Here is a 22548-nt window from a genome sequence, read left to right as displayed (position 1 = left end):
ACAGCCTCACAAGACCACGCCTCTTTCTATGGATAGCCTCGCAAGGCCACGCCTCGTCTCTGTACAGCCTCACAAGACCACACCCCCACTTTTGCAAAGTCACGCCCCCCATGAGCCGAGGAGCTGAGCGGTGGGGGAGAGGAGCCAGAGGACGAGGCAGGGCTGTTATCAGAAACGGCCGAGACAGAGAGCATGATCTCCGGGAGAAAGTGAGAGGAGAGAGTCGCTGATTTTCAGTGCTTTTCTCCGGTCAGCTCCGTCCACAGCTGAGTGTGTGGAGGAGGAGGAGAGGACTGGATAATTCTTCTTCTTCTTCTTCATGCTGCTGTTTCTCTCTGGTTGAGTGTTTTGAGTGTGTGTTTTTATGTTTACACGCCTCAGACGCCACGTTTTGGTGCCTTATTGACTTACTGCAGAGCTTCTGAATGGATAAGGCTTGTTTATTTGGTTTACAGCCTCTGGAAAAGGATAGAATGGACAGAAAAGACCGCAACTCCGTTTTTTCTCTGTGTTCTGCTGCAGTAAACGTGTTAGAATAGCTAGGTTAACTTTTTTTCCCTAACTATTCCATGAACCAAAGCCTTGGAGAAGTCATGAGGGGTTGAGGCTTCAGGAACAAGGCTGCTAACCTGGAGCTTCACACATGCTGAGGGGTATCCGTGCTTTTAAAACTCAGCAGAGAGAAGGAGAAAGAGAGAAGAAAGAAGGACAGGAGGAGGTGGAGGAGTAGCACAGCCTCCCAGGCTTGGTTTATTTAGTCTACAACTACTTATTCTTCTTTGTCCTTCTTTGAAGAATAAGAAGAATAATAAGAGATGGAGGGACAGGATAATGAAAACAAAGGGACCTCCTCCAGCAGCAGCACCGCCAAGCCCGATAAATGCTTCTCCCTCTGGTACCTGGGCTGGAGCTCTCTGGACCGGAGGACCACCCTGCCCATGCTGCCCTGGCTGGTGGCGGAGATCCGCAGGCGCGGCGAGAGGACCGAGCCCGGTCCCGCTCAGGCCCGCCAGGTCCAGCTGTCCCTCTCCCCGCCGGTCATCCGCTGCGTGCCGGCCAACAGCAGCAACACGTCCGTCTTCATCTTCGAGCACAAGGCGCAGTTCATCTCGAGGTTCATCCACAACAGCCATGACCTCAGCTACTTCGCCTACCTCATCCGCAGCCAGCCCGAAGACCCCGAGTCCGAGATGGCCTGCCATGTGTTCAAGGCTGGAGAGCCCAACCAGGTACATGCATGGCTTTATTAGGGCTTTCTTCAAGGGCTGCTACATTTCATACATCCAGAAAACCCACATCTTTAACCTTTGTTTAACCTTCTGTGGAATAGTGTAGCCCTTTGGTCAACAAAACAAATGTATCTATTTGTTTTTTAAATTAACTTTTAATATATATTAGTAACAAAGCATGCTAAAAATATAGAGCTCTGATTTAGCTTTTTAAAAGGAACATTGTTATTTTATTCTATAAACCATGGACAACATTTCTCCCAAATCCCAAATAAAAAGCATTTATTTGCAGAAAATGAGAAATGGCTGAAATAATAACAACAACAACAAAAATCTTTCAGAGCTCAAATGTTGCATAGAAAACAATTTCATATTCATAAAGTTTTAAGAGTTCAGAAATCAATCTTTTTTTGGAATAAACCTGGTTTTTAATCACAGTTTTCATGCATCTTCACATGTTCTCCTCCACCAGTCTTACACACTGATTTTGGATAACTTTATGCCTTTAATCCTGGTGCAAACATTCAAGCAGTTCAGCTTGGTTTGATGGCTTGTGATTATCCATCTTCCTCTTGATTATATTCCAGAGGTTTTTAATGGTGAAATCAAGGAAAAACAATACCATTAAGTGGTCTTTTTTTAGAGCGGTGTAAACTCTGTATAAACAGAGTTCATATTCTGATTCTTTTTGTAAACTTACTAAATTTTTTTTTTTTAATTGTTGACTTTGGGCAATGTTATGCAGGTAGACAATCTGCTTCAATATATGAGATTGTTGTCAAAAGTCAAAATAAAAAGTTATAGCTATAATTGATATTTCCACAGGGATAAAAAAAAGATTGGATAAAAAGTCAAAAACTTTACTTCTAAACAGCAAAGGCAGGATTGAAGCACTCACCACAAGGCCTCTAAACTCCAAACTCTAACCTATCAATTGTCACCATTGTGACACCTCTGCAAATGACCTAAATGGTGGGCAATGAATCAAAATGACCTTCAATAATGCTTCCTCTCTCAAAAATTGTCAGCTGGGCAAAATGCTTTGTGTGACTGCATCGTAGTGGCATGTCTAGCAGTCAGTGGTCCCAAATCAAGAGGTACACTTCCCAAAAGTAACCCCAGGACCTACTTTTTTACAGGACAGTGAGGGAAGAAGCATTTTACACCCTCTTGTGTCAAGACCCAGTGTGAAATCAGAACACATCAGTAATTATTAGCATATCTGGCTTGAAACATAACTGTGTGCTGAGTTTTGCAGCAATCTGGGCTTTCAATGAGCGTATATAAATAAAGAATGCATACCCATGAATGGGTTCATTTTAGAAGTAATTTTCGCTCAGCTTATGAAAACAATCAGAAATTATGGCAGTGCAGGAGACCAGTGCTAGTTGTTCAACAGCTGTAATACATACATTGTCCCTGACTTCTTCAGTAGACTTCTTTCTAAAACTTGCATCTGACATGATATTTATCATGTTATGTAATACTCTGTGGGGCAGTAGCGGTAGCTTACTGTATGTGCATCATTTATTGGAATAAACATTGTCCATTTCACTACAATGTCCAGCATTCATTACATAAACAAAATCTCCGGGAATCCCCCACACCCCCCCCCTACCAGATTTCTCAGCTTGTCCAGCTGCATGTCCAGCTTTGTGGGTTCCTTTCTTGCCCTTTGATTTGTGATCCACTTATCTCAGGAAGGGTTGGTTAATTAGATCATTCATTTACTTTTTTCCAAAAAAATAAATAACATACTGTACCACAGTTGACCACAATCTGGCTTCTTTCACAATCATCATGCAGATATATGGGGCTGTCCCATGAGCTAAGAAGTGGTGAATGTTTCACATGTAATTCACAGGTCATCAACCCTGCTAACCACTTGCACATGCGCGCACACACACACACTTAAACTCAGGATATGGTGTCAAACAATAAGCCCAAACATAAGGATTTATTATATTTACATTTTTTATTTAAGCCTGCCCTGTGTCAGTATGAAGAGGAGCAGAAGTGTCTGCCTCTGTCATGCTGAGCTGGTGCACATATCCAGACTAATTGATTATAGGGCTACCATAATGTAACACATGACGTCATGCCGTCTGCCGTGATCCTCTGTATGGATTTTTCATAGTCCATGCAGGGCTGTAATGTGCAGCTCTGCAGAAGATTTCATGTCTCGAGGCACGAACAGATCTCCATAACATTTGCAAGCAAAAGGCCGTTCTGTTAGTTTAGTACTCTCAGGTTTAACCTCATTTCCTGTGCTGCAAATATACTTTTATGATCTGGCTTCGGGTTTAAACCCATGCGGTTTAACCGTTTCCAGTTATTGTGTTCTGTGTTCAGTTCCGTATAAAGTGCATTTATACAGTTTGTGGACAAACCTGGATTCCCTAACACTGTGCAGAAATCATGCTGCCCAGCCACATAGTGTAGCTTTATGCAAATGACTGTATCCACATGGTTTTGTTTGAGAACACAGCTTGTAAAGACTTCCTTATGTTCCTCACACAAGCATTGCTTCCTGGGTTTGATACAAAGCCCTTATTAAATATAGATGATAGAGATTTAATGATGTGTTGCCTACATTTTCTATTCAACAATTTGACTTGTTGAAAATCCGTATGTGTCATTGACCCATATACTATATATACAGTGCTGGAAAAAATTAAGAGACCATTTAAAAACGATGTTTTTCCTTAATTTTACCAAATTAAAAACCTCTGGAATATAATTAAGAGGAAGATAGATGACCACAAGCCATCAAACCAAGCTGAACTGCTTGAATGTTTGCACCAGGAGTAAAGGCATAAAGTTATTCAAAAGCAGTGTGTAAGACTGGTGGAGGAGAACATGCCAAGATGCATGAAAACTGTACTTAAAATCCTGGGATATTTCTAAACTCTTAACTCTTTTATGAATATGAACTTGTTTTCTTTGCATTATTTGAGGTCTGAAAGCTCTGCATCTTTTTTTTTGTTATTTCAGCCATTTCTCATTTTCTGCAAATAAATGCTCTAAATGACAATATTCTTATTTGGAATTTGGGAGAAATGTTGTCTGTAGTTTATAGAATAAAACAACAATGTTCATTTTACTAAAACATATAAACCTATAAATAGCAAAATCAGAGAAACTGATTCAGAAACTGAAGTGGTCTCTTAAGCTTTTTCAGAGGCAATAGACATTCTCTTTTAAAGCTAGTAACAGCAACACTTCATAAACAGGTAATTCCACTAATGCTTCTCTTTGTAAGCTGTGAACACTTTCTGACTTGCAAGACATTAATAACTAGTTTTAGGTTGCAGACTTCAAGGACAAACCACAGGTTCTGTTGAGCAAGGCCCTGCCGAGCACATGGCTGGTGTGTCTGAAGGATCCTGAAGTTGATTGGTGTGTGAACGTGAGTGAGGGCGAGGCTCTGTTTCTTGAGTGAAGCGTGGCAAAAGTGCACGCAGCACTCAAAAAGGCAACTTGAGCACCTCATGGCTGCGTGGTTATGCAAGAAAAACTGGCTGGAGAGCAACACGTGCCAGATGGACCATGAGGAATTTCTCCTCACCCACGTCTCACTCTCCACACTCAGAACTACTACTGAACTCCACATTGAGTCCACTCTTAGAGTCTACTCATTGAGTCCACTGGGTGGGGGGGAGGGAGGATATACAGTATTTATTTAATACAGCAAGAATAAGTAGGCTAAAACTGTGCCTTGTGTTCAGATCAGTGCTATAGGCTGTGGAAGAACATGTACACAGGTCTAGAGCCTCCGCTGGCTGGTTGCAGTATGAAATGAACTGATGGCTCTTCCCATATCCATATGTTTAATTACAAATCAGCCAATTTTTTCAGCTTCTTACTTTCCTAAAACTGTCTTTCTGTTTCCAGTGTCTAAATCCAACAGTAAAAAAAAAAGTGCTGTATTATAAGAAGGTAAGATTAAGCTTAAGCCATCGTTACACCAATCAGTTTTCCCCATTGTTTTAAACTTGATTCCCAGTCTGTGCTAGTTGGCTCTAGTCTAGTGTAGATTTTTCATTTTTCATCAGTTCGGAGCCCTATCTGGACAGGATTAGTTTCTCAGGGGGTTCTTGGGTAATTGTTTTTTTTATGGGGGTCCTCTGTGATTTTATTCCCATCCAAAACAACCATGTATGTTTGTGTTTTTCTCAGACGTTTTCTGAGAAAATGCCTGAATTATCTACCGTTTTCTATGAACTCCGTGGTCCTCAGGTAATTTTAGTCACCTAATGTTTAATAAAATAAAAGTGTTTAATAAAATTTTTGTCCACTGCCACGCACCCTAGTTACACTTTGGCCGTGCGTTTCCACTGAGATCCATGTTAAAAACACAACAGTGAGTGGAAATGGAGGAGCTACTGAACATGATGTCATGTTAGTCCTCCTAGTAGTCCAGATGCAAGAGTTTTATCACTGACTAGAAGTGTGAAATATTTTTCACAGAAGTCCCCCTGATTATGATGATGATGATGATAATAAAAAGATACAATCTGGTACCTTGTTGATTATGATTAAACATAATAATCTCTCTCTTAATACATTTCTTAGATGTAATACATACAGAGTTGCAGGCTTCCTTTACTTGTATCACTAAAAAAACAAGGATCATGCTGCAGTTTAGGCTGACTGCTCTCATAAAACTGCTCTGAAGGAACTCATTGTTTACTTTATGTAAAAAAAAAAAAACTCTACTGAAATCACATCCCTCCAGAGCGGTTATTAGATGGAAAGCAGTTTTACTGTTTTGCCCTGTGTGCATTCAGTTATACAACCTGAACTGATTAAAATAGAACGATAAGCATCAAATCATTAAAAAGGCTGTATTTGTTTTCCCGCAGTGACTAAACTCTCTGCTGCTCTCGAAGAAGAAGAAGAATGCAGTTCTTGACTTGGGAAATATCTTAAATGTTTGCGAGTCCTTCAGCTCCCTTTTCCTAATTCATTTAGGAGGATTTAAGATGAGTCAGTGCTGGAGGCAAACTCTGCTATTATATCGTAATGCAGAAAGTGCAGGAGTCAACAGGGCATTTCTTGGAATGGGGTGGAAAATGCCAGAGCCGCACAATATAGACCATAATATGCTGCTGTATACTGAGTGTAGCTGAGTGATTACAAAAAACAAGGGCTCCAACATAAATAATCCTAATAAAAGGCTAATTATTTAATCTGAGAATAATGCACATGATTCAATAAATCACAAATTTTAGGCTTAAAATTGATTTGAAACATAAAGATAAGAGTAAAAAATATCTAAATCTAGAATGGAATAAAGAAATCTTTAACTGGTGCAATGTCAGAATATTCTTAATCACAAAAAGTGTATTTCTCTTTATAAATGACATTATTATGCTGTTTTATTATCATTAAATCAAACATTACTGGCATAAAACGGTCTTAAAATCACAATATTGTCTATCATAATTATTTTTGAGGCAATACATTGTCTAAACAAAAAGTTAGAATATACCTAAACAAGGCAAGGCAAGATTATCTGCATATAATCTTTTAATAACTGTAGCAATTTAAAGTGCTTTACATAAACAAGAAAGAAATGCAAAATAGTGCTGCATGATATTGGATGTAAAAAAAAAAATTGACATTGCAAATGTCTCGCGTCCAGACCGATCAAGAGCTGAGTCACGTAGAAGTGCTCAAAACCTGAGGAAAACCACGAAACAACAGTAATCGTCCCTTTAATCAGGCATTTAAATGACTTTTTAAAAGGTAAATAAGATTGTTTGTTTTTTTCTGGGATTAAAAGTGTGAATTCTGCTGTAACTGGAAATATCTGCACTGCAAAACTGTGCTGGACTGAGGCGCACAGCCTTCCCGGGCAGCAGCAGCTTGTCACTTACACAGACACAGAGACAGAGCTGTGCATCTACCTACTTCTTGTGTCAAGAATCAAAAAATTGCAACATGATGTGTTTGATTTAATTGACCTTAAGTGACATTGCTCGTCCTGCGATGTGACTGTTGCGCATGTGCACATGGCGATGGCGATGCTAAAAAAAATATATATATTGTTCAGGCCAAATGCAAAGACATAAAAACTAAATCAAATAAAAAAGCATTAAAACATAAAATGGTAAAAAGTGAATGATTAATTCAAAAGAAAATGATTTAAGATAAGTTATTTACAGCAAAATAAAGAACTAAATGAAATAATGCTGATTAAAAGTGCTTTTTCAGGGTGTGATATACCCAGCTTCACCCATCCTTTCAGAATAAAGCTATTTTTCCTACAGTCTGTAAAAATAGACCACAAAGGCTGTGTTTTGTGCCAGTCTGAGTCATGTCTGGACGATGACCCTTAGCATGGATTTCAGGCTGTCCGCAATGTGTTTGGGATCTGCACCAAGCCCAGAAACCTGAGACGCAGACCACAATAGGGAACTGACATGAAATTAACTTCTGAACCTCGCTCTAGTTAGCAAACATCAGCTGCTAAAGCTCACAGAGATGGTGACAGATATTTTATCACCATACTGGGATTTGTTTTAATGCAGGAAGCAGTTCCTAAACTCTCGGCTTCTTTGGGATAAATTTAGTATTAGTTTAGAGAAGAGTCACATTAATATGATCTAATGCCAAAACATGTTTGGTATTTGGTGTGTGCTGTTTTAGTTTACAGTTGGGGGTTGCATGGCTAATGTTGCATGGCTAATAAACATTGGGCTGTCACCAAACTTATCTTAGTAAATGCACGCCACAATTTATATTGATTTGCTTTAAAGATAAAATCAAAATCTTTGCAAACAGCATAAGCACTTTGGAAAAAATACCTTATCAGTTATACCTTATTTAATTAGCAAAGCTAATGAAACCATTCAGCTTTGTGTAGATGTTTTTTTTTTATTTAGACTAAAATGAGTCATATTGTGTCTTAACTAAATCACTTAGCTGTGTTTTTAACTATTCTGAACATGTATTTACAGATATATTATTAGTGGCAGTCTAAGTACAGTAGTTCTAAGCATAGTTAGCTTAGCTGCTCCTGTTTTGACCAGAAGAATCTGAAGAACTTAAGATATCAAACAAAACATGTTTTGGCTGATTGGTTGCATCTACAAAATTTTAAATATCTATAAAATCAAGATTAAATCAAGATATTCCTGCACAGTCTATCAGATAATAGCTAGAGATTAATGCATTAATGCAATGTATTACTAAAATTGTTGCAGGCAAGCAGTGGTGCTTGATTATCTGCCCATAGTATAAAATATAGACTCAAATTAATTTACTTATTTAGGTCAGATTAAAGCATTGAAGACTATATGAGAATTGGTGGGGTGTAATTCATTTTTACACCAAACTGTAATTTATAAGGATGCACCAAAATGCATGAATTTTTTTGTCCGAAGTCAGAACACACAGTCAGTGACGATACACAAATTTTATTTGTATTTTTAAATTGTATTTTTTGTCTTTCTTTACAGAAAAAAATAATAATATTAAACTACAGTGTAAAAGTATTTTTTTTTAAACTCAACATTTTTAATATCCTAGACGGTTGCAATTCGATCATGTCATCAAAAAAAATATATTATTTAACAGAGCTAAATATAACAGTAAAATAATTGTTAATTAAAGCTCCACTAGGTAGGATTGAGATTTTGTGCTCGTGGGCTCCCCCTACAGTTGTAGAGTGTAATAAATGTTTCATGCGGATTAGCTTCTCTTTCTCGTTTTCTGGCTTTCACAGACATATGCGGTCTCTTTCCAGCTTCTGCCAGAGTGTCTGTATGTTAGTTTGTAAAGAATGAACCAGTAGTCCTTGTAGAACTGTTAGAACTGAAGGTCGGAAAGCAGGTCGCAGTTCTAGCGAGCGTTGGTCGCGGCCGCCTCGGAAAACTTACAGAGTCCGGTTTGAGCTCAGAGGAGCTCCGGCACAGACATGAGAGCACCGCTATTCCTCCTATTACACCTCAATGCAGCACTGCAGTGAGTTTTAAGCTGTAATTTTACTTCTTTAGAAAGATAAAAAATCAAGGAAATCTTACCTAGTCTGAAATATCTGATACTCAGTTTCAATCATAATATGCCATAATATGCTGGAATAGACCTTTTTAATACCAGTAAGGCACATTGTTTATGACTGACTGTAGACTACTGCAGCTCTGTAGTTTGTTTTTTCACTTTGCATCCAGGGTAAGTAAAGAGAGAGATGTTAATCCAGTTTACCCCTTGAAATCTGTTGGCTGCTGATAATTCAGAAGGGTTGCATGCAGCCGTTTTTGTCAGTCATCTGTCTTGTCAGAGATTTGCTGGAAACCTTCATGTAGTCTTTGGAAAAGAGCCAACTATCAGTTAAAAACAAGCTGCCGCACCCTTTCTCTTGCTTCCACATGTCAGCCACTTTTCGAGGCATGTCAGATAGTGTTTGCTTTATTTTTAGTTCTGACCTTGAGGAAGCTTTTGTATCTGATTTGGTTTGCTGGTTCTTCTTCATAGACGTTCTCTGATTAAAGCTTATCTAAGAATGACGTGTGTATTGTCTCTTTTCTAATACCTAGAAAATAAACAAGTAAAAAGTAGTTGGGGTCAAAAACTATAATGATCTATTTTAATATAGTTTGAGATGCTGTAATAAATATACAGGGGTTGGACAATAAAACTGAAACACCTGTTTTTATTCCACAATAATTTATTGTGGTGACGGACAGTTCTGGTGGAAACAGGAGAGTTGAGGTGCACATTCAATTCTGCCGTGATTTGGGTTCAGCCGTGGTTTTATGTTTTTTGGATACAATCCGGGTTAGCACCCGAACGTCCCTTTCAGACAGCTTCCTCTTACAGCGTCCACAGTTAATCCTGTTGGATGTGGTCGGTCTTCTTGGTGGTATGCTGACATTACCCTGGATACCGTGGCTCTTAATACATCACAAAGATTTGCTGTCTTGATCACAGATGCGCCAGCAAGACGTGCTCCAACAGTTTGTCCTCTTTTGGACTCTGATATGTCACCCATAATGTTGTGTGCATTGCAATATATTTAGAGCAGAACTGTGCTCTTACCCTGCTAATTGAATCTAAACCTTCACACTCTGCTCTTAATGGTGCAATAATGTGCAATTAATGAAGATTGGCCACCAGGCTGCTCCAATTTAGCCATGAAACCTCCCACATTAAAATGACCGGTGTTTCAGTTTCATTGTGAAACCCCTGAATGCATTGATTTCAGAAACTCTTGATGAATTACGCTTTGCGGATGTGGTTGGTGGTTAATTTGTGGATATGGTTCTACAGATCTAGAGGTTGTCATGGTTCCCCAGCTTGTGCTACTGAAAGCGATAATACGCTGTTTACACACTGCAGATGAGATCCTTTACCTATAAAGCTGAACAGCCCTTTATGAACATAAATACTTTTGTCTAGCGCAGCTTATCAGCTTCAGCAGTGATATGAGAGTGTGCGCAGCGTGGAGTTATGTTTGGTTTTCTCCGTATTGCTGCCTTGAACAAGTAATCCATTTGACCTTGGTGTCAACTGGAGCTTTGTGTTTTGATCTCCAGGTGCTGCTCAGTTGCTGTAGCAGTTTGACTGTACTTTGTGTCTTTGTGTGCGCCCATTGGATGTCGACGAATTGACGTGATCATCGTTTGGAGACCTGCAGTTGTGCAGTTGTGCAATCGAGGCCTTTTTTTTTGTTTGAATGAATAGAAATCTATTATTTAATCATGATATTGCTGGTTCGAATACCGGGCATGCAGCTGGCCTTCAGCTGCCGGAGTCCGAGAGCACAATCGGTCTTGCTCTCTCTCTGGGTAGGTAGATGGTGCTCTTTTCCCTCATTACTCCAAAGGGTGATGGTGATCAGCACAAGGCATCTGTGAGCTGATGTATCGGAACCGAGCATCAGCAATAATTCAAAAAGAGGTGGAGTCTGACTTCACATGTATCAGAGGAGGCATGTGCTAGTCTACACCCTCCTGGTTCTGGGGCATCCCTAGTGTGGTGTCATAATCATAATCAGCACAGCTAAATTGGGTAGAAAAGTGGGAAACAAATAATAAAAAATGTATATAAAAAAAGAAATATATTTTTTTAAATATATTTTGGAATAAGAGTTCACTAGCCTGATACTAGCCTAAAAAAAGACACGGCAATAGAAGCTTATTTTAAACATAAATACCTGCTTGCTGTCCGTCTCATTATTCCACAGATTCATATGACTGGCTAACATAATATAATGTGGATAATTAAATTAGGCTGAAGTTAAGATAATGAATCAAATGCTGCGTAGGGCTGCACAATATGGCCAAAACCTTTATCACAATATATTTCTTAATTTTGGCCAATATAATAAAATTCTGATATTAAAATGAACAGTATAAAGAGTGTGGTGTGTGTAATACACACTGATTTAGCTGGCCGAAAAGGTAAAAAAGAAAGAAATACATCAGTAATGACCGATTCAGACTCTCTACTGTATCTATACAGTAATTTTTATTTTATTTTTGCCACACACCACCTAATTAATGAAAATAGTAAAAGTAGTTAAATGTACAGTTGGATCAGTGGTCTTTAAGTACTGATATTATCCTTAATATTTTTTATTAAAGCATGCTTACAATGCTCAGAAGTACATTCCCTTGACTTCTGATGTTCATCATATGATGGAAATCCACCATGGAGATTTTCTAATAGCTATATAATTATATAAATGAAAAAAAAAACATGATCAAATAGACAAATAATTATATTAAATGATATTATCTGATTTTACTGGCAAAAGTCAGGTATAGCACTGGTCAACCACATGCTGATTCATGTGGGTTTCAAATCAATGCTTCTCATTTAAACGTAGTTAACGAAGTATTGGCTCAATCATAGATTAGTACCAAAGCACAGAGATTTGTGTTTATTCAGAAACAGCTCAGTCTGGATTTTGGTGTGTACTGATAAACATACAGCGTTAGTCACCAACCCTGCTCTCAGAGATCTACCGTCCTGCAGACCTGAGCTCCAACCGTAATCCACTCCTCCTGATCCATCCAGTTATTAAGTTATTACCTACAGGTATTTAATCAGCTAATTGAGTTAAAGTAGATTTAAGTTGGAGGCAAAACTTAAAGAAATGCAGATTACTAGGAAGAGGAAAACTGCAGAAACTAGACTGAAATGTAAACATTTTTTTTCTCAGAAGTGCTTATTTGTTTGAATTCATTATTTTTTGTAAATCAGCAGAAACTGTTCCATATTATGGCTTTAATATAATGTGTTCATCCAGAACCATCATTGTAAGAGTGTTACTGTTCATTGCATGCAGTCATTTGAAAAAAAAAAAAAGCATGTGGTAGTCTATAAGTGAAGACCTTAAAGGGGACATGAAACACTTCAAGTATTTAGTTTAATTCACAAGATGTATTTTCACTCTAACAAATTTTATAAGTTTAACAGTTGTCAGTGAAGCGGAATTAAAATAATAAGCAATCTAAATGTCATTTTTTTTAAGTAAGGGCAGCGCCATCTTGTCCCAGCGCTGAAAGTGACGTCACGAGGTTGGTTCTCGCACGCCTCACTACTATAATCTATGAGAATACCGTAATTTAGCTCCTCAATAGATCATAAAATCCAAACCAAAACTCAATGCAGAGCGGGGGGGGGGCACTTTTGTATTGCCCATGTGTGTAGTAATACTGGGAGTAGTGAATTTTAATAGGGTGAGGAATGAGAAATATTTACTTTCACTTTCATACCTTCAGCGGGGCTCGCAGCGCTGAAGCGTGAGAATCCTCCGGTTAGCTGCAACGCTAGGGGTTAGTGGCGAGCACTTTCTAGACCAGGACTATGTGAAGGAGAGGGGTTTGAGTCAGGAGCATTAGCGCCGGATAAATAAGCTGAAGTCCGAGGCTTTTTTCCTCCGTTTTTTATTTTTCCTCTGATCAGCTGGAATGTACAGACCGTCCGACTGATGGTAACGTTACTATGAGAGCAGCAGCTGTGAGCCGCACCAGCCAAACAACACGCCCACCCAGCAGAGCAGCGAGAGGTACCGTTACCGAAAATCTAGATAAAATGGCAATTTAAAGATAACATAGCTAGCGTTAGCTACTTAGCTAGCTATCTTATTCTAGCTAGCCAACGCTAGCTAACTTGCTAACACTAACTAGATGAAGCTAAGTACCCAGTAAGCATTCTAACTTCTAAACTGAACGGTTTATCAACCAAACAGCGCCTGGATGTTTCAATATCCACTTAAATCATGTTCGTTTCATTCAGTCTTAATGAACTCTGGACTTTGCATGTTAAATAGCTAAATGTATAATATAAACTAGCTGGTTAACTGGATGGTAGTACCTGCTTTTGACGCGCTGCAGGGTTCTGCACGGCTCCACGTAGAGAGAGAATAAACACTCCCAAAACGTCTCGCTCTCAGAAAAGCATCTGAAAAGTTCTGCTCAGGTTTATACAGGAAAGATCTCTGAGCAAATGCTCCATGTTAGCCTAGTTCAGCTTCGTCTTCATCCATAATCTCCACAAACAATACGCTTAAACCAACCAACCTCGTGACGTCACCAGTGCTGCACGGGCAATATGGCGGCGCCCTAGCTCAAACGTAACAAACATAAATATATTATAATTTAGTGTGTAAACATTTTATATAAAAAAATCCCCCCAAATAAATTCCATTATATTTAATACCTTAGAAAACTTGTACAAACTGAAATGTTTCATGTCCCCTTTAAGCAAGCAAGAATGACAAAACTGATGGATCTCTGACTACAGCGCCAATTTCCCTCCCAATATGACCTTAAATCAATATTAATATTTGGTTCAATTAGCAGTGATATAAACTACTTTGCGTATTAAGACTAATGTATGCTCAACATTAAATACAGACACTGATACAGACAGTGAATTCTGTCTGTAATTTGTATTCATTCTTTTAGAATCTGTTTGTGCAGATACAGGGTTTATTTTTTCTCGTATTGAGCTAATTTAAACTTTGGTGTAAATTAAACTGTGACTTATTTGACGATTTATATTTGTATATTTAACATTACAATTCATAGCATCATTTTAGCAATATGATGAGCTAAAAAACAAGCATATTTGCTTAAAACTACATTTAATTTCATATTTTCCTTGTATTCTTCAACATTAGCAACAAACACAGTGTAATGTTAAATGCAATGTATGTACTGTTGCGGGAAAAATTATGCGGACACTTTGAGATTACTTGGATTTCTGCATAAATAACATTGTGTTCCTTCCAAACAACTCAGTTTTGGTTTCAACTGTCCACAGTATATTTTGCCAGTAGTGCTGTGAAACACCCAGGTTCTCTTTTGTAAACATCATTCGTGCAGTACTGTTTGTAAAATCATAAAACCATGCAAACATATATTTTTTGTAGTAGTAGTTTAAGCAGACTGTGTTTGTCTATTGTTGTGACTTAGATGAAGATCAGCACACATTTAATGACCAATTTATGCAGAAATCCAAGTAATCCCAAAGCGTTCACATACTTTTTCTTACAACTGTATTTATACAGTAGAGTATCGTACATTTTAGCCTTTAGTTAACAACAAGCATTGCACTTTGCCCCCTTAGCTTTGTTTGCTCCAGCTTTAATTAGTTATTGATGTACAGTCCCTTTATTAGATCAAACTAGATTAATATTATTCCCCTTTACTGGACATCATACACTTTTATGAGTGTGTAAACTGCAGGACCTGTATCTACGCCGAGTGCTATTCTGGTGTCAATTTAATGTGGCTACCACTTATTTATATCACCTCTGAGTCTCCCCGGTGCCTGACCTACTTCTGTCACGAGGCACTGTTTGTCTTCCCCCAGCAAGAGCTGTCTTGCTAATGTAAATCTGTTTTATTTTGTTTGCAGAGCCTTGTATGTACTTGACTTCGAGTGAAGTGACAGGAACTTTCCAGGCCATTGAAAGACAGTAGTGCTGTTTTTAATTCTAGTTAGCTATTCACGCCACCTCACTGAAGTGATTCAAGTCTGATGCACTTACTCTTTATGGGAAAATCTGACTTTGGCACCCAGGAATGTCTTGGCTGCCTGCTCTGGGATTTATTTGAATATTGCAAGCTTGTGCCAGTATTGGGCACAGCACGTCCAGCAAGTCTTCAGAGACAAAGGGCACCTTACCAGTATTTCAGGACTGTTATTTCGTAAGTCTGTTGAGATTAGTTTTAACTTGCTCATAGAGATAATAAAGAATATCTCTCTATTAGACAGATATGATCTGAAGGCTGTCTTGACTGTGTAATGTTGACATTAATGCTCTATCATATTTTATTCACTCCAGTTTCATGACTCTCGGTAAGGCTAGAATTTAAAAATGGAAACAGGCTTTTATTAAAGTAAATGTCTCAGCATTTTATTGTAGTCATCCAATGTACAGGTGCATCTAAAAAAAAATAGAATATCATTGAAAAGTTACTTTATTTCAGTAATTTAATTCAAAATGTGAAAATCATATATTATATAGATGTAGTTAACACAGAGTGATCTATTTTAAGCGTTTATTTTATTATATTATTGTTGATGATTTTGGCTTACAGCCAATGAAAACCCCCAGATCAGTGTCTCAGAATATTAGAATATTACTATTTAAGACCAATTGGTACTTTTATCAGTGTGGGCAGTGTGCCAAGTCCTGCTGGAAAATGAAATCTGCATCTCAATAAAAGTTGTCAGCAGAGGGAAGCATGAAGTGCTGTAAGATTTTGGACTTGATAAAACACAGTGGATCAACACCATCACTGATTGATGGAAACTTCACACTAGACCTCAAGCAGTTTGGACTGTGTGTCTCTCCACTCTTCCTCCAGACTCTGTTCCCTTGATTTACAAATAAAATGTAAAATTTACTAATGGTCATTGATGATTTGGAGTTGGTTTTAGTAATTTGAACTGAATTACTGGAATAAAGTAACGTTTCAATGGTGTTCTAATTTTTTAAGATGCACCTGTATGTTCTGATTCTATTTATCATTTATTTATATTTTTATCTGCTGGATTTGTGTTAGCTAACTTGTCCCACAGTTTGCAAGATTTTGATAATATTCCAACTGTTCAGTCTGATTATGTAATTTAATTTAGATTGAACATATAGTTCCTAGGTAGCAAAAGATTTTGCGTGTATGTACTAGTAACACTCAACCAATAAATGCACTCAATGCACTCAGGGTTTCATTTGTGAGATGCACATTTTTTTTTTATTATTGTGATCATTTTATGATCATTATATATGCTGTTTTTAAGAAGTATTAAGGCACTTCTTTTTGCGACCTTTCCAACTTCATTTAAAACCTAAATTAAACCCTGATTTTTTTTTTATTCCTAGGCTATTAATGCAACCTATTAGCAAGTTGTCTGAATACTAAAGACTGATCTTTTTTTTTTCTCCTGCAGGTACCTGAAGTCATCAGCAGCATCAGGCAGGCCTCTAAAGCTGCACTGAAGGAGGACAGCAAACCCAAGCAAGAAGGAGAAGAACCTTTTTACAACTCCCAGAAGTTCGAGGTGCTTTACTGTGGCAAGGTGATGGTCGCTCACAAAAAAGCCCCCTCCACCCTCATCGACGACTGCATAGACAAGTTCCGGCAGCACGAGGTGGAGCGCAAGCGGCAGCGTCTGCTGAACGGCCAGCGTGGCTCCTCTGAGACGGTGGAGTTCATCGTCGGGGACGACCCTCTGAGTTCCTCGCTCATTGAAGAGGCAGAAGCAGAAGCTGGGGATCAGGCCAAAGTGAGTAATGGGAAGCTGGGCAGCAGCCCCAGCGTGGGCAGCCTGCGTGGAGCTTTCCCTGAGTGTATTCTGGAGGATTCTGGCTTCGAGGAGCAGCAGGAGTTCCGCACGCGCTGCAACAGCTTGGCCGGCGGCATGCAGAGCAGATCGGTACAAGCGGGAGCCAAAGGACCTACTCGCAGGAGACACGCCAGCGCACCCAACAACGTCCAGCCCTCAGACGCAGACAAGAACCGCACCATGCTCTTCCAGGTATGAGTGTTTAATACAGGGGTCGGCAATAAGTTTGGCCGCGGACCAGATATTTTCCAAGTCATTACATGGCGGGCCACAAGCAGGGCGGGTGGAGATTGGGGGTAAAAAGAAGTGTAATGGGACGGAGTGCTATAGACTAGTAGCTCTCCAGCCCAGAGGGTTGTTGAACCCAATTGCAGAACAGTTCATCTCAAAGTAGGTAAACCCAAGAAGAAAAAATAAATAAATAAATAAATAACCATGACACTAACCACTGCCCCAGCTAGTGAATTGGGACGTGATTGTGAAAAAACGCCCTTATAAAGAGATAGGGAGCCTGAGAACGAGTGAAAAAACGAGAAAGGGCGGAAACAAAATTTCCGCCGAGCACGACAGTGAGAGGGAGACAATGTGAGGAATGTAACAAAAGCTCGCCAGGGAAGAATTTCATTTATTTATTTATTTTTCATTAGCGTATGTGAAAACAAGACATGCATTCATGCACTCCTTATATTGCTGTCTTAAAAAGGCATTGTATCTTAAAAATGCACTGCTGTCAAATATTTATTTATTAATGTATTTTTCATTTAATGTTCATTTTGTTGCAACCATGTAGTCTACATTTGGGTTTGGGCCACTAAACTTCTTACTTAATTAAATATATAGCTTAACACTCTTATTATGCTTATTATGTATATTATCTGCTCCCTTAGTGAGGTACGGTAAATTTTGTTGAGCTTGCATCACATTTAATTTTTCTTGTGTGAAAAAAGCTGTCAGTTTTAAACGTGCTCTTTCTTTTATAGCCTCATGCTGCCTTGGTTATTATCACGTTTCTCAGTAATTATCATAAATCTTAGCTAAACAGTCACTGAATCGTTACTCAGGTGGCCACCCAAGGCTCTTTTTCCTTGAAGAGCAGCCCACTTGAAATTCTCCTAAATCAGTTCTGGGAAGTCTTTTGTTTGGTCTCCATTGCTGATGTGTTTTTTTTCTGCTGGATTTTCAAGCTGCTAAAGTTGCTTTTACAAATAAAAAAGCACTGAAATAAAACAAAAGAATGAAAAATAAAGTGTGAATGATGAACAAAAAGTCCATGATGAATGAAAAGTCACTTTTGGCTCTTTTGGTTTCAGGTGGGACGCTTTGAGGTGAACCTCATCAGCCCTGACAGTAAGACGGTGGTGCTGGAGAAGAATTTTAAAGATATCTCCTCGTGCTCTCAGGTTTGTGGTCTGGGATTTGTCCCAAGGTTTTGTTTACTGGCAGGTTGATCTTATCGTCCGTCTCAGGTTCAATGTCAAAGCACTTTCTCAGCCTATGCTGGTGTATTTTCAGGGTTGAGGGAGATGTTTATTCTGGCTTTAATATGCTGTCATGCTTAATTTACTGCATTTATAATAAGTGTTATTGTATGGGTCGTTTGGGTCGTTTGTTTGTTTTATGCTGTGAGCCTTTTTTAAAGAAAAGCTGTGTAGCAATTTAGATAAAAATAGCTGTAATTCTTCACTGAGGCAGTTTAGTCCAATTCTAACTGCCCCATGTCACTTTACCCTATCGTGAAGTGGGCGGGACAGTGCTTGTGAGAACTGTGAATAGCTGCACAACTATATTTGAGTCACGTACTCTAATATTGTTATACTGTATCAGTCTACATGCTTCTTTCAGTTTAGATAATGCTTCTTTTTAACTTGTCAAATGCATGTGAAAAGCGAATATTCAGAAAAACGAGTCGATCAGGAAAAGCACTGTGTCTACGTCAACTCGTGAAATATTATTAATGGCCCCGCCCACCTCGGCTTGGGACCAAGGTTGGGACAGACGGTTCTAGCTAACCACGCTAGGAACAGCATGGCAGTTCGTTCCTGTGTTATTTGTGCGAATAACACATCAGTGTTATATGCTTTGCCCAGTAATTCAGAGCTAAGAAACGAATGGTTAGAATTTGTCTATGGAACACCACCTGCCAAGAACAATAAAGATAGGTAGGTGTAAAACTTACTTTCTGGAGCTGGAATACCAACCTCTGTGTGCAACTACAGGTTTAAATAGGATCTCCGGTGGATTTGGCTGTTTTACAGAGACTCAAGGACTAGGTCAGTGGCTAGACTGCGCTTAGCAGAGCATTACACATGTTGTAAATTAACTATTAGTGTAAAAATGTGTATTTTTGCTGGTGTTGCACCGCTGTTAGCTCCACAGGACTAAAGCAGCGTTTTACCGGACCGCCGGAACACTTTTTTTATTTTTTACAAAAAACAGCTCACATGGCATTTATGCATACTAGACATTTTAAAATGAGTAGAAAACAATGGAACAAGACCTTTAAATGCATTAATATCTATTGCTCAATCAGGCCTTGTTATGATGTTATTTTTTGTTGAGTATTTATTTTTCTGCATGTTTTAGCATTCTAATTCTTGTCTCAATTTGTTGCCACCTGTTTCTCCCAGGGACTGAAACAAACCGACCACTTCGGCTTCATCTGTCGAGAGGCGGTAGAGTCTGGATCCAGCCAGTACTTGTGTTATGTGTTCCAGTGTGCCAGCGAGTCTCTGGTAAGAGAATCATTCAGCTCAGCACCACCTTCTATTCTTCCACATACACCACAAACACACAAACACAGACAAACACACAGACACACCACTAATCCATTATTTATTATCTGGTGCAGAGAGAACAATGACTGCGCCCTGCCCATGGTGTGACATGGCATAATCTTTGACACACTTCTGGCTGCACACAGCATGGGTCCACAGACAGAATGGATACACATGGATGGCATTAAATAATGGGTCATTGTGTATCATTATCCTAATCCAAACAGACCACGTTCACATTATGAGATCAAAGCAGCACAAATTCAGATACAATCTTCTCAGCTCAGTTTCTTATTTGCCAAGACAGTTTTATTTGTGGTGCTGGATAAAAGATAGGGATACATAGCTAGCATGTTTTCCAGCCGAGTGAGCGGCATTTTCAATCAATTTTCAAGTTTGACTTTTTGAACTGCATTTTTTATGAACAATCTGAGATCAAGGTGGATTAACAGTGGCTGGACTGAATGCGCAGCGACTCGGTTCTGATACATCAGCTCACAGATGCCTTGTGCTGATCAACATCACCCTAAGAGGGATGACGGGAAAGCACGCCATCTACTGTACCCACCCAGAGAGAGCAAGGCCAAGTTTGCTCTCTCAGGGCTTTGTCAGCTGATGGCAAGCTGCTTTATACCACTGGACAACTCAGCGCCCCCTGTGTTTATGCATCTCTAATAAAAACATACAGTGCCCTCCATAATTATTGGCACCCCTGGTTAAGATGTGTTCTTTAGCTTCTCATAAATTGAGTTTTGTTCAAAATAATATAGGACCACGATGGGAAAAAAAAGTAAAGTCCAACCTTTAACTCAAGTAAATTTTAAGGGGGAAATAAAATCCCTGACTAAGAAATAATTATTCTTCATAAAATCACCTGTTCCACAATTATTGGCACCCCTAACAATTCTTAGGAAATAAATTTAATAAAAGTATTTCTGTCACTTCTACAGTAGTTTACGAAGTTGATCAGAGTATGTAGGAACATTTAATTAGTAATTCACAACTTCCTGTTTCCCTGGGGTATAAATATGACGTGACACAGAGGCCATTTATCTTCAACATGGGAAAGACAAAGGAACATACCATTCAAGTGAGGCAGATGTGTGTTGACCTTCACAAGTCAGGCAATGGCTACAAGAAAATCGCTACTCGCCTACACCTGTCCATATCTACTGTCAGAGGAATTATTAAGAAGTTTAAAACAACTGGAACAGTGGTAAACAAGCCTGGACGAGGACGCAAGTTTATTTTGCCACCACGCACAGTGAGGAGGATGATAAGAGAAATAAAAAGTTCTCCAAAGCTCACTGTTACAGAATTGCAACAAATGGTAGCTTCTTGGGGTCACAAAGTCTCCAAAACAACCATCAGGCGCTATCTACATGCCAACAAGCTGTTTGGGAGGCATGCACGGAAGAAACCATTTCTCACTCACAATCATAAACGCAAACATTTGGAGTTTGCTAAGCGGTACTGGGACTTCAACTGGGACCGTGTGCTTTGGTCAGATGAAACAAAGATAGAGCTTTTTGGCAACAAATGCTCTAAGTGGGTCTGGCGTAACACAAGAGCTGAGTATGCAGAAAAGCACCTCATGCCCACTGTGAAATACGGCGGGGGATCAGTGATGCTGTGGGCCTGTTTCTCTTCTAAAGGCCCTGGGAACCTTGTTAGGGTGCATGGCATCATGAATGCTCTAAAATACCAGGACATTTTAAAACAAAATCTGGTGGCTTCTGCCCGAAAGCTGAAGATGGGTCGTCACTGGATCTTTCAGCAAGATAATGACCCTAAACATGTGGCCAAATCTACACAGAAATGGTTCACCGCACACAGAATCAAGCTCCTCCCATGGCCATCTCAGTCCCCAGACCTCAACCCCATTGAAAACCTGTGGGGTGAGCTGAAGAGGAGAGTGCAGAGGAGAGGACCCAGGTCGTTGGATGATTTAGAGAGAATGTGCAAAGAGGAATGGTCAAAGATCCCTCTTTCTGTATTCTCCCATCTTGTGAAACATTACAGGAGAAGATTAGGTGCTGTTTGGTTGGCAAAAGGGGGTTGTACAAAGTATTAACATCAGGGGTGCTAATAATTGTGGCACACATGATTTGATGTTAAATAATTATTTCTTAATGTGGGATTTTTTTCCTACTGAATAAATTCACTTGAGTTAAAGGTTGTATTTTACTCTTTTTTTCCATCGTGGTCCTATATTATTTTGAACAAAACTCAATTTATGAGAAGCTAAAGAACACATCTTAACCAGGGGTGCCAATAATTATGGAGGGCACTGTATGTATCTTAAAGTAGTATAAGTAGTATAAATAGATTTATTTATTGTATTTATAGTATGTATAGTGCCCCTGTTAATACAGCCTATAAGCAAAACAAAATGTCTTGGCTAATATACCACATTTGGGGTGAGAAAAGACTAAGGTAGATGTGTTTTGTCAGTATGTCTTAAATTAAGTGCTTCTTCCTCTCAGGTGGATGAGGTGATGCTGACCCTGAAGCAGGCCTTCAGCACAGCTGCTGCTCTGCAGAGCTCCAAGACGCAGGTTAAACTGTGCGAGGCCTGTCCCATGCACAGCCTGCATAAGCTCTGCGAGAGGATTGAAGGTACAGATTCTACCTCCACGAACACACCTTCTATAAACACCATATATTCGATATACAATGTACAGCTCTGGAAAAAATGAGACCACCTAAAAAAGAGTTTCTTTGATTTCATC

At 39.1% G+C, this 22548-nt stretch overlaps 1 protein-coding gene across 2 annotated transcripts in view; it reads left to right on the top strand.

Annotated features, from left to right (window-relative positions):
• Window positions 1–106: 106 nt before the first annotated feature.
• Window positions 107–22548, top strand: part of tbc1d4 (TBC1 domain family, member 4) — a 54356-nt gene continuing 31914 nt past the window's right edge. For both annotated transcript variants that reach the window (XM_022680621.2, XM_022680619.2), the window contains exons 1-5: window positions 107–1229; window positions 16647–17234; window positions 18353–18442; window positions 19670–19774; window positions 22303–22435. In XM_022680621.2, coding sequence (XP_022536342.2) covers window positions 816–1229; window positions 16647–17234; window positions 18353–18442; window positions 19670–19774; window positions 22303–22435 — 1330 coding nt within the window. In that variant the 5' untranslated portion in view covers window positions 107–815. The remainder of the gene's footprint in view (window positions 1230–16646; window positions 17235–18352; window positions 18443–19669; window positions 19775–22302; window positions 22436–22548) is intronic.

This window comes from Astyanax mexicanus, chromosome 11, assembly GCF_023375975.1.
Source record: "Astyanax mexicanus isolate ESR-SI-001 chromosome 11, AstMex3_surface, whole genome shotgun sequence".
NCBI classification, from domain to species: Eukaryota; Metazoa; Chordata; class Actinopteri; order Characiformes; family Acestrorhamphidae; genus Astyanax; species Astyanax mexicanus.
Note: the sequence above shows the minus strand (reverse complement) of the source record. Positions and strands in the feature narration are given on the sequence as shown.